This window comes from Papio anubis, chromosome 2, assembly GCF_008728515.1.
Source record: "Papio anubis isolate 15944 chromosome 2, Panubis1.0, whole genome shotgun sequence".
In the NCBI taxonomy this organism is placed as follows: domain Eukaryota; kingdom Metazoa; phylum Chordata; class Mammalia; order Primates; family Cercopithecidae; genus Papio; species Papio anubis.
The window spans coordinates 189,320,734-189,333,188 of NC_044977.1; the positions used below are offsets into that span (position 1 = coordinate 189,320,734).

The 12,455-nt window shown below is 43.2% G+C and overlaps 1 protein-coding gene across 5 annotated transcripts in view; it reads right to left on the reverse strand.

Moving 5' to 3' along the window:
* Positions 1 to 1,524: 1,524 nt before the first annotated feature.
* The window catches only part of ATP13A4 (ATPase 13A4), a 160,412-nt gene continuing 149,481 nt past the window's right edge, over positions 1,525 to 12,455 (reverse strand). For 3 of the 5 annotated variants that reach the window (XM_021934992.2, XM_021934991.2, XM_009201964.4), the window contains 2 exons: positions 9,785 to 9,865; positions 1,525 to 5,518 (listed from right to left, as the gene is read on the reverse strand). In XM_021934992.2, coding sequence (XP_021790684.1) covers positions 5,505 to 5,518; positions 9,785 to 9,865 — 95 coding nt within the window. In that variant the 3' untranslated portion in view covers positions 1,525 to 5,504. Of the gene's footprint in view, positions 5,519 to 8,929; positions 9,179 to 9,784; positions 9,866 to 12,455 lie in introns of those variants that run through there. The other 2 variants (XR_004182362.1, XM_031663889.1) reach the window with 2 other exon arrangements.

Below are 12,455 nucleotides of genomic sequence, written 5' to 3' on the forward strand. Positions count from 1 at the left end.
ATTGTGCAGCATGCAATACATACGACACATGTGAGACCTCTCTGCAGTGTAACCCCCTTTATTCACAATTGTCAACTGAGAATTTCCATAGTAACTATGTGTGCAGCCTTTATCACAGGTCAGTGACTCAGCAGATTTTTCAAGGCGTTGAAACACTTCGAAGTCAAGACAGCAAGGAAAAGAGCAGGGAGAGTCTGGATGACTCTGAGTGCTTTTCATCCAACCACGGATAATGCTCTGCAGCATCCCGCATTCTTTTTCTTGACAGATTAGCTAATATAATTAGCAGAATCTGGCTAGATATGAAGAATGTAAGCAACCTTGATTTGGAAGTCAGTAGGTCTAGATTATAGACTCGGATCATTCATTTCCCCATTATGTGATCTTGCACAAGCAGTGCTCTTTCAGCCTCAGTCATCTGAAGGGTGGCACAGACATTATGCAGAAAACAAACCACGGCAGTGGAGCAAGAGCAGCCTTAGACAAAGTGGTCAGGGAAGGCTTCTTGGAAGAAGCGACAAGTGAGCTGAAATCTGAAGGAGAAGGAATCAGGAATGGAAACAGGGGGTTGGTGGCGGGCAGCATTCGAGGCACAGAGGATGGCAAATGCAATCTTCCTGAGGATGGAGCAAGCTCAGAGTGTTTGACAAAGCCAGGTGGCTCACTCCTAAGGCTCTTTCATTGACTTTGGGAGAGTTGTGTTTTGTTGTTAATTTTATCTTTGTTTAATTTTGAAGAAAATCATTTTACTAATAAAGTTTAAAGTCCATTGTTAAAAAGTCTAATGGAAACCAAAGGGCAGACAGAATATCATGGGGCGGCGGTTTTCCAAATGTTTATGCATAGAGAAGTGAGCCCAGTTCAAAGCCAAAAGAGAACCTACAGGAACCTGAAAAGCTGTGCAAAGCAGGTCTGAATAAAGATCAAGCAGGGATATAGGTTTCTGTTTCTGCGGACTGAAGTCAGAAACCAGAGCTTTATCCGATCACATGAAATGGGCTCACAGGGCTCCGGTGTTACGATTTTCCTCTCTCAGCTGTGGGAGTTGGCCTTTTCTGTGATTGATGGTCAGGTTCCAGAGAACGTCCATGAGACACGAAAATCTCTTTCTGGAAGAAAGTGTGCTCATGATGGCAATTACATTGGGCATTTGCCTTGCTGTCGTCTTGTTTCTCAATGCTACGGTTTTTTTTTCTTTTTTCATTCAGGAAAAACAACGTAGGAGAGTGACACAGCAGGGATCTCGCTGATAAAGGACCTGCATCTGAATCCAGCTCCTCCAGGCATGGGCCGTGTGTCCTAGTCACTGAGCCGTCTGGAGAGCCTTGTACCTCATCAAAAGAAGAAGGACGGTAATCCTTGCCTTGCTTTCCTCCTAAGGTTCTTACGAGGCTTACATGAGAGAACAAGGATGAAAGTATTTTGTAAATTCTACTGTCCTGTGTATAAAGCAGAGAATAATAGCATCTGTGGTGTTAGAAAATGCCTGGAACTTTGTAAAGATGTTGTCTGATTCAACATTACTGGAGTAAACCACACCGTTTTATTAGACAGAGTGAAACACTCCACCGCAGAGATTGATTTTTATAAGAACTGAATGATAGATTTGACGTGCCTCTTTTGAACAGAATAATTTATTATAGCACAAACTAAATACAAAGCTCTGAATAAATAATCACTTTTTGCAGTCATCACATCTGCAGGTGGATATGTGAACATTTCCATAAGCACATAAGGATACAGGCGTCACAGACGTATTTGCATTCTCAGATCGTTATATATTTAGTGAGGGAAGCCCAGAGTCAGGGTTCTCTGCGGGTAAGAGCTAGGTGCCTTGGGATGAGCATACAGGGCACCGTCTCAAATGATTTGGACTATGTGACTGTGTTCTTTTCTCCTTCAGACTCTGGTCAAGAAAGTGTATTGATAACAGGTTGCTCCACCCTCAAGTTTAGGGCACTCTCCCATGCCCTTTCAGGCAAAGTTTTTTAACACCTCTCTAAGAAAATTCACGAATCAGAAGTATTCCCCCAGCTTCAGTCTGACAGTCAGGACCCCCACTCTGCACCTCTTTCCTAGGATCTTATCTCCCCCTTTCAAGGGACAGGGCAGTTGAGTCTATACGTCCACACAATCGGATCTGACAAGGCTGGAAGCTCTCCCTCCAGAGCCCATCCTCCCATCAGTGTCGGTCTGGTATTCTGTGTGGGTAGCAGTAGAATATGGTTCACATCCGGTGGCTCACGCCTGTAATCCCAGCACTTTGGGAGACCAAGGCAGGCAGATCACGAGATCAGGAGATCGAGATCATCCTGGCTAACACGGTGAAACCCCGTCTCTAGTAAAAATACAAAAAGTTAGCCAGGCATGGTGGCAGGTGACTGTAGTCTCAGCTACTCGGGAGGCTGAGACAGGAGAATGGCGTGATCCTGGGAGGCAGAGCCGGCAGTGAGCCGAGATTGCACCACTGCACTCTTGCATGGGTGACACAGTGAGACTCCGTCTCAAAACAAAAAAGATTCACATCACAGCATAAGACTGAGACATTGGGTGTATCAAGCTTGAAAGAGATCTGGCAGGTAATTGAGTTTCATCTGATACCTGACTTCCTTCTCTACTTGACCTTTGAATAGTCACTCATTTCTCCAGTGTCATAGAGTACATTCCACTGCTGTCAGAGCTGGCTGTTAGGACAGTGGTTAGGGCAGATGGCCTGAAGCCATCCCCGCTGTGATCTTTACCCTCTCGTCCTGATTCTGCCTTCTCGTGCCACCTGACACAAGTCAGACCCTTCTTTCTCAGGACAACCCTTCACAGTCCCCTGACTGTTTTATTCTGGGCTAGGCACTCCCTGTTCCTTCAATTACTGCTTCTAAGATGTGCTTAGTCCCAGGAATACAGTCTTCAAAATGAGTTTCTTTTCCCAAAGACTTTATGGCTGCTTGGCTAGTGGAGGACTAGATTCTTTCATTACTGTTCCCTGCCAGCCTTTGCTAGGGATAGAATCACTTAGGACCAAGGCAAGAGCAACTCAAAGTCTCAGAAAGACAATCAAATTTTGGTTTGGTTTTGTTTTGTTTTGAACACACCTCTAGCCCAGGCCTGGCAGGATGCCTGGCATTCATTTGAACAGAGGGCCTGGTATTAGCAAAGAGTTGCCCATTCTTTGCGTGACTGTGAGATCACACTAAGCAACCTGCCGTGCTGGAGCTCCGTAATTAGGAAGTGTTTAGAAGCAATATAAGCTTTGCTCAGAAGGTCTGTATTTGAGGCCTAGATCTGCTCTTGCCATTACTGAATCTCAGCTTTCTCATCTGTATAGTGGAGATGATAAGCCCTTCCTTGTTGAGTCATGGGACAATCGTACAATTCAGGTGAGCTAGTGGAGGTGAACACACTTAGCAAAGGGCACACTGAAGTGTGAACTGTGCAGGCTCATCTTGCTCATGACTAGGTCGCAGACCATCTCTAGCTTGCCCCCGCCTATAACCCTCTACTTTTGGAAAATGAAAAACACTTTTAGAAAAGGACGTTCAGAACTGCCATATCATTGCTGAGGCTGACTTTGCAAAAGGAAATATTTCTTCGTGTACCAAAAAAGACAATGATTCTGCAGTCTTGAAACGCTAAAATATCTTCATGCCCTCTTTTAAAACCAGAAGTAACAGGGTACCCTTGTGGCTGGGAGACGCCGCGTTCCTAGAATCAGCTGCAATCGCAGAGCCATCAGCCATGCTCAAAAGCCCAATTAGGGGGAAGCAATGCTTGCAAATGCTATTGATAAGTTGCAAAGCCAGCCTGGGCCAGGACACTTATCCCCTGATCAGAACATTCACCCAGGATTTGATGCTCAGAATAAAAATTTTGCTTTTGCCTGAAAGCATTATGTGTAGATGTGCTCCTAGAGTTCAGTGTTGTCTCCTGAGCTAACAGAAACCTGAGTCTTCCTTGTTTTGAACAAATCAAATATAACCAAATTGCAACAGTGATAAAATAAGGAAAATTTTAGTTTTCTGGAAACTGAAGCCACAAACTTAAAAAAACGTACTGGTTGTGTAAGAACTTCCATCAATAGTGCCATATAATGCTGTAGCATGAGACTAATGTTTCTCAAAAATAATAAAGCAGAGGAGTGAAAATGTCTGGAGTTGGCCACGTGACATGAGAGGTTCCTAAAACGTAGGATAAGTGACTGGGGTTAGGAGAAGTGGACTGTAGTGGACAGCACTAGTGTTCTCTGATCTGTTATTTTCCTTTCCTTCCCAGGACTGCATCCCAGACCAATTCTATCATTTTGTGGGGCCTGATACAAAATGAAAATACGGGGACCCTTGTTCAAAAATTAAGAATTTTAAGATGGAAACAGTAGAGTGTTAAAGCAAGTGTGGGCCCTTCTAAGCGTGGGGCCCTGTGTAGTGACAGCTCATAAGCCCATGAAGCATCCCTAAACACAGGAGACTGCACTTTCCAGCTCCCTGGCCAAATCCTTGACTAATGAGATATGCGTAGGGAAAGCGATGTGTGCCATTTTTGCGGTGAGGCAGTGAAGAGTCCACATGTGATCTCCAGTCTATTCCTTCCCCCATCACAGTCAACACAGAGTCCTTGCATCGAGTTGATGGAACCATCAGGTTGAAGCAGTCACTGCTGTTAAGAATAGCAGGTCCAGAGTGTCACCTGGATCATGGAAGAAGCGCTTGTGTGTTAAGGCACTGATATCTGAGAGGTGTTTTTTATTGCAGCATAGGCTGAGCTTATCCTTAATAACATGTAGAGTAAGGCCAGAAGCAGAAGAAAAAGCCTCAAATCTGAAAAGCACTACAGAGGAAAGGAACCCAGACAGTAAAGATGGGTGTAACGTTTCCCATGCATTAGTTTTTCCATCGATGAAGTAAAAATTCAAAAATGCTCTTTAACATGTTACAACTCCATGAGTATACACAGTACTACTTCCCCTTAATTCATTTTTATAAAAAGGAAAGTATTGTCCTGTCCTAAGAAGAAAGATCACATATTTTTCCCCTTTAGCCTGCTTGTCTCTTGGCCCATAGCAATTCTCGGCCCATTCTTGCCTTCACTGAACGCCTCCAATACCTTCACAAGCCAAGAGGAAAGCACTCTTCTGGGTCAATGTTCTTCTCTGTAGAAAACATTTTATCAAACAGACTTTAGTCTGTCACCATGATTTGACAGGTATCCCCGAAACTCCAGCTGATGTTACAAGAGTCTCATTTTTTAAAATCAATGAAACTGGTCCCTTTTGTCATTGTTTCTCTGTAATATCACCTTGGACATCACATGTCCTTCAAAGTTGTTCTTCGTTGCTCTCAAACACCGGATTGCTGTAAGACACGCCCCTGCCACACTCTGGCATGTCAGAGTGGGAGGTTTGGTTTAGTGGGGGCCAACTAGGGTCACCTGCCAAATCCCTCTGCCATATCCGATACTGGCTTTTTGACTGATAGCCAAAACATCTTTTAATCATCATCCACAGGGCTCGATTTTCAATAACGGCCTCCTGCAAAATAAAAGAATTACTTTTTACAATCAGGGTTGAGTGTTTTGAGGCTACAGCCCTCCACAGGTCATCATAAGTCACTACTGCACTGGTTGCTTAGATCCAGCTTGACAAAGAGCTTGACCACTGGACGAATCTAAGGTGGTTTCACTGGACAGGTACTGGCTTCTCAAACGTTTCTATTTAAGTACCTCCTGTGGGAGAAGTAAGAGGTACAACATTTCAAGACTCTGGGAACATAACTTGAAATGGCTTGCCTCAAAAATGAAGTTTCTTTTGCATCTCACATCAAAATTAAATTTAAAATCATTCAAATTCTATGTTTCACTCCATAGCACATCTATATTTTATTGGATATAAAATGACATTTAAAATGACTTACTACTAAATACTAAATACAATTGACCCTATATAAAGATGTGGCCCATGTATGACATGCTTTTCATATACCCTGACATATCACTGCATATTCATAAACACAGGTTGATGAAATTAAAACACACGCCAGTCTTGGAGTTGAACAGATCTGGATTTGAGCCCCAGTTCTGACACCTATTATGGGCAGAATAGTTACTCTATCCAAGTCTCCACTGAGTGATGAGAATGATCCCTTCCTTATGCTTGTTGTAAGGCTTATATAACTCCCTTTACAATGCAGGGCAGGGCAGGGCATAGCTCTCTCCCTTTGCCTACCCTTCTGAACTACTCATTTAACAAATGGCTAAGCACTGTGGTCCTGTTCACACATGTCTCTAACCTTCACCTTCACTGAAATACAGTTTTAAGATTACAAAAGACATGTGTCTTTGAAAATATTTTGCAATGCCATTTTATTTCATGAGTTAGAGTGTGCCTTGAATAGAGCCTAAGTTATAACTTATAACTCATGAGAGGTTATCATATTAAGTAGTAGTTTTCCTAAAATCTACCCATTTTTGCCATTTGGGTTCCACTGCCCATGAAAGGATAGAGAACAGCTAGTCTGAATTAATCCTGTGATAACTGACCATCTGCTGGCTGCCAGGCTGTTAAAGATCCATATAGCCATCTCAGCCTCTTGGAAACTTAGCCAGATGAGTTATTCTACTTTCCTGCAGCAAGATTTTTTGTCCTCTTTAATTAAGCAGTAGTTCTTCTTAGAGCTGGGATAAGGTAGGAGCATCAAATAAAGGTTTTAAAATCTTACTTTCTTCCAGGAAACCTTAGTAAGCCTTAAAACAAAATAGATGAAACCACACACACACACACACACACACACAGAAAGAAAGAGAGAGGAACTTCAGTGCTCTCCATCTCTACATCTCGCCTTGAGTGTTTTTTAGTTCTAGAGCTATGATGACCTCTATCACCTGCTGCTCAGGAAGAGGAAGCTACAGAGAGGTGATCTGTCCTGTTACCGCACATCATAAATACAAGGCAGAACTAGTGACATGATTTCAATTTGTGTCTCCATCCAAATCTCATGCTGAATTATAGTCCCCAATGTTGGAGGAAGGGCTGGGTGGGAGGTGACTGGATCATAGGGGTGGATTTCCTCCTTGCTGTTCTCGTGAGAGTGAGTTCTCATGAGATCTGATTGTTTAAAAGTGTGTAGCACCTTCCCCTGCTCGGGCCATGTAAGACCTGCATTCTTCCCCTTTGCTTTCCGTCATGATTGAAAGTTTCTTGAGGCCTCCCCAGCCATGCTTCCTGTACAGTCTGCAAAACCATAAGCCAATTAAACCTCTTTCTTTTATAAATTACCCAGTTTCAGGTATTTGTTCACAGCAGTGGGAGAATGGACTAGTAACAACTAGAAACAAAAGGAAAGCCTTGGTGAGACATGTCTTTAAAAAAATTTCACCACATGAGCTCTTCTGACTGGCTACTCAAATAACTCATACATACAAGCATACCTATATAAACACATAAATAATTGTTTTAAAGGTGGGAGCAATTAAAGCTATCCACACTAGCTCTCATGCCTCTCAGCTGGAGGTTAGATCATGAGCCCTGGCAGGGTAAGAATAAGGTCCTGCTCAAACCTGTTTGTTTCAGGGCTGATCAGAGGTTAGATAAGTGGAATAATTTGCACAAAGTCAGACAGAAAGAAAGTGGTGGAGCCAGGATTCGAACCCAGTAGATTACCCCTGAGCTTGTGCTCTTAACTGCAAATATGCTGAAAAAGGAAGAACTTCCTGCTAGAGGATTATGGAAGACTTTGATACTTAATTACCATATAGCCCATTCCCTCCCAACTCTTCCCTGCCCACCTAAAAGGAAAACATAATAATAAATGGTCTAAGCTACACTGTGTAATTTTCAACATGGATCCACTTCCCAGAATCCTTTTCTACTCGTGATGACAATGAGACACAAGTCTAATCAATAAGGCATAAAAGAAAGTCTGCTAGTGAGCTTCACGAAACGTTCGTTTCCCAAGAAAAGGTCCAGACTTGATGGAAACTGGCTTGCTGTGGCCTCTCCTTCTGTTTTCTTCCTGCACCGAAAACAGATGTAAAGTCCAGCTATGTGGAAGCTATCTGGACACCATAATCACAGGCACAAACATGAAAGACCACGTCTGAGGATTCTAGAACAGAAAGGTGAGAGAGTGTGCATTCCCAGTGGCACTACTGAGTTACTGAGCCAGTCCTGAAGCCACCTACCTTCAGTCTTCTTCCTGAGCCAATAATTGTTGTTTAAGCCACTGTTGGTTACGTTGTTACTTGCCTACCTGATCCAGAGATCAGGAAAGATACATGAAGAGGATAGTACTACAGTTGTGCCGTAGAGGATGGAATAGCACTTTTATATGTAGAAATGGAGGGAAGATACACCACACAGAGGAAATCTTCTGATTATGAACAGGGATAAGATGTACACACTAGATTCTTCTTTAAAGGGCAAAGACCATCATTCTGCCATTGGGTCTGAGGCCACCCGTGATAATGCTCTTTTGTTAATCCGGTTGCTTTAGAGACATACGGTTTAGCATATTGCTTCTCGAAGTGTGATCCCTGAACTAATCACATCAGAATCGCCTGACAACCTGTTAGAAATGCAAACTTCTATGCTCCTTCTAGGCCTACTGAATCAGACCCACTGTGGGTAGGGCTTGGCAATGTGTGTTGTTTTAACAAGCCTCCCAGGTGATTCTGATGCCCACTCAAGTTTGAGAAGTTCTTGTTTAGCACATAGAGAGAAGGTCCAGTACTGAAATTCTGTGTCCTATTCTGCCCCCAGCCCCTGTGCAGCCTTCCCTCTGCACAGGAGTAAGTAGGGAGGGCTCGCCGAGGTCCTGCCTGCACAACAGTGCAGGGAAGTCAGGCTGCAGGTTCTCCCAGCTCACCATGACACTCCATTTGCTGCAACAATTCTAGTTCTGTAACTCAGAGCAGAAATAGAGACAGATGGGGTTCAGCCCCTCACCTCTCCTTTGTTCATAAATGCCTTTTCAGGGCACCCCTGCCTACCAACAGGCTTTGAAGAATGGAGATTGTGTCTGGTAGTACTGAGTGGGGAGAGCGTGAATCACGTGGAGAAACAAAGCAGGAGCACAAGCTCATTTCACTGAGGAAATGGAGCACAGGGGAGCTGGAGAATAAAAGCTAGAAAATGGAGCAAATGGGAGCTGGAGAATGAAAGCTGGAAAAGTTCACTATGAATGCCATTTCCCACCTGTAAGGCAAAAATGATATGAGTTAAGTGAAAGAAGCCGGACACAAAAGGCCACATATTGTATGGTTTCACTTACATGAGATGTCCAGAATAGTCAAAGCCACACAGTTAGAAAGAAGATGAGTGATTCCAAGGCCCAGGAGAAGGCGGAAGGGGCAATGAAGAGCAACGGCTAGTAGGTACAGGATTTCTTTAGCAATGATGAAAGTGTTCTGCAATTAAGTACTGTTAATGGTTGTACAACTCAGTGAGTGTACTAAAAACCACTGAATTGTGGACTTTAAAAGGGTGAATTTTATGGTGCGTGAATCATATCTCAATTTTAAAAAGTAAATTGTGTTGGGTCTTTATTTGGAAAATGTAGAAATGAATAGGACCTTAGAGATCATCACTCCATTGTCCCCAGCCCCACCTGACAGATGGGAAAACTAATGTCCTGCTTGGGACTCATCAGAGGAAGGCAGCATTGCTTACGCTGTGAAGGAAGGGAGCCCCTGCACTGCTGAGTCCATGTCACCTAAAGTTGTTTTCAGAGTCCCAAAGAAGTCCCCTCACACACACGCATGTACACACACAAGATGAGCAGCCCAAGACCAGCACACTTACCTCGGCCACAAGGGACACAATGAAATTCAAGCTGAGCATGATGACGATGGAGACCCTCCACAGGATGGGCGTGCAGAGCAGCTGGCGGGAGATGATGAAGCACGGTTAGTCTGAAGACAGGCAGACGCTGGAAACACGTTCACATGTTCACAGTATATCTTTTCATAGGTTATAAATCTCATATGTAATATATATGTGTGTCTATTACATAAATCGTATACATGTAAAGAATTTCTATGCTTGTATGCACAGAAAAAGTATGGAAAGGTTATACTAAGGTTATACTCATGATCCTAATGACCTGGAGGTTATGAGAGTTGCTTTTCTTCTTTTATCTTTTTTTTTCTTGTGATGTGCGTGTTTCTCTATAATTTCTAAATTTCCTAAAATAACTTTGGTCACTTTGCAATTAGAAAAAATACTAAAATCACTTTTTGTTTGCTTGTTTGGTTCTGTTTTCAAAAGGGAGGCAGGAATGTGGCTTTATCTCCAGGAGGCCTAAGGGTACACATGTCAAACCTTCACAACTGGGTAGCATTGCCCTCTTCTCCCTGGTGCCACATCTCTCCCCAGCCGCGCCCTGCTTTTAGCACTGGCTCAGGGCATCTCCCTCAGGACTGTGCATCCAGCTGCACAGTGTGCCCTCACAAGGGCACTTGCTAAAGGAGCAAATGGAGGTGAAATCAAGCCAGTCATGACCTGTCCCTTTGCCCATTTTTTCTGTGTCTCCCCCAACCCCTCCAGGCACATTCCTGATATATATGTATGGTGAATGAATGGTGAGTTATTCTACTTTCCTGCAGCAAGGTTTTATTGTCTTCCTTAATTAACAAGAAAACAGTAGTTCTTCTTAGAGCTGGGATAAGGTAGGAGCATCAAGTAAAGGTTTTAAAATCTTACTTACTTCCAGGAAACCTTAGTAAGCCTTAAAACAAAATAGATGAAACCACATACATACATACATACACACACACACACACACACACACACAGAGAGAGAGAGAAAGAGACAGAAACTTCAGTGCTCTCCATCTCTACATCTCGCCTTGAGTGTTTTTTAGTTCTAGAGCTATGATGACCTCTATCACCTGCTGCTCAGGAAGAGGAAGCTACAGAGAGGTGATCTGTCCTGTTACCGCACATCATAAATACAAGGCAGAACTAGTGACATGATTTCAATTTGTGTCTCCATCCAAATCTCATGCTGAATTATAGTCCCCAATGTTGGAGGAAGGGCTGGGTGGGAGGTGACTGGATCATAGGGGTGGATTTCCTCCTTGCTGTTCTTGTAATAGTGAGTGAGTAATTGAATAGTAATTCAATGGGTGAATTAATGAATGAAAAAGTGCCAAGGGCATCCCACTGTACCTGGCACTGTCTTATGCATGACCTCATGTGTTAGTGGGAGTAAAAACTGAAACGGTTCTATAGAGGACAATGTTCTCAAAGTTAAAAATTCAAATCCACTTCTAGGAATTTATCTCAGAAATATACTTTTATATGGCTAAAATGACATATGCACAATAATATTTTTATTGCAACTTTGTAATAATACTTGGAAATATCTTAAATGTCTATCAATATGGGACTACATATAAAGCATGGTATACATATGACATATACATAATATACATTTGTATAAAATAAAATATTATGTTAGCATTAAAAAGAATGAGGAAAATATATGTACTGATATGGAACAATTAATACTATTACATGAAAGAAGCAAGGTGCAGGACAATGTATGTGTTGTAGCAGCCATGAAAATTTTCCACTCAGATCTGCTGCTGGGAGGATAAATTGTGGATACCCCAACTGTTATGCTCAGAATCCACCACCACACATGCTGTAAAGCATATCTAAAGTCATAAGCCGCACATAGCCAAGAAATGAGGACAGCATGGATTCTAATCAGACTCATTCCTATGAGACGTAGAAACTCCTGATGGGCCATGCTGCTATAAAGACACATGCACATGTGTGTTTATTGCGGCACTATTCACAATAGCAAAGACTTGGAACCAACCCAAATGTCCATCAATGATAGACTGGATTAAGAAAATGTGCCACGGCCGGGCGCGGTGGCTCAAGCCTGTAATCCCAGCACTTTGGGAGGCCGAGACGGGCGAATCACGAGGTCAGAAGATTGAGACCATCCTGGCTAACCCGGTGAAACCCCGTCTCTACTAAAAAATACAAAAAAGTCACCGGGCGAGGTGGCGGTGCCTGTAGTCCCAGCTACTCGGGAGGCTGAGGCAGGAGAATGGCAAAAACCCGGGAGGCGGAGCCTGCAGTGAGCCGAGATCCGCCACTGCACTCCAGCCTGGGCGACAGAAAAAAAAAAAAGAAAAAAAGAAAATGTGGCACATATACACCATGGAATACTATGCAGCCATAAAAAAGGATGAGATCGTGTCATTTGTAGGGACATGGGTGAAGCTGGAAACCATCATTCTCAGCAAACTATTGCAAGGACAGAAAACCAAACACTGCACGTTCTCACTCATAGGTGGGAATTGAACAATGAGATCACTTGGACACAGGAAGGGGAACATCACACACCGGGTCCTATTGTGGGGAGGGGGGAGGGGGGAGGGATAGCATTAAGATATATACCTAATGTAAATGTCAAGTTAATGGGTGCAGCACACCAACATGGCACATGTATACAT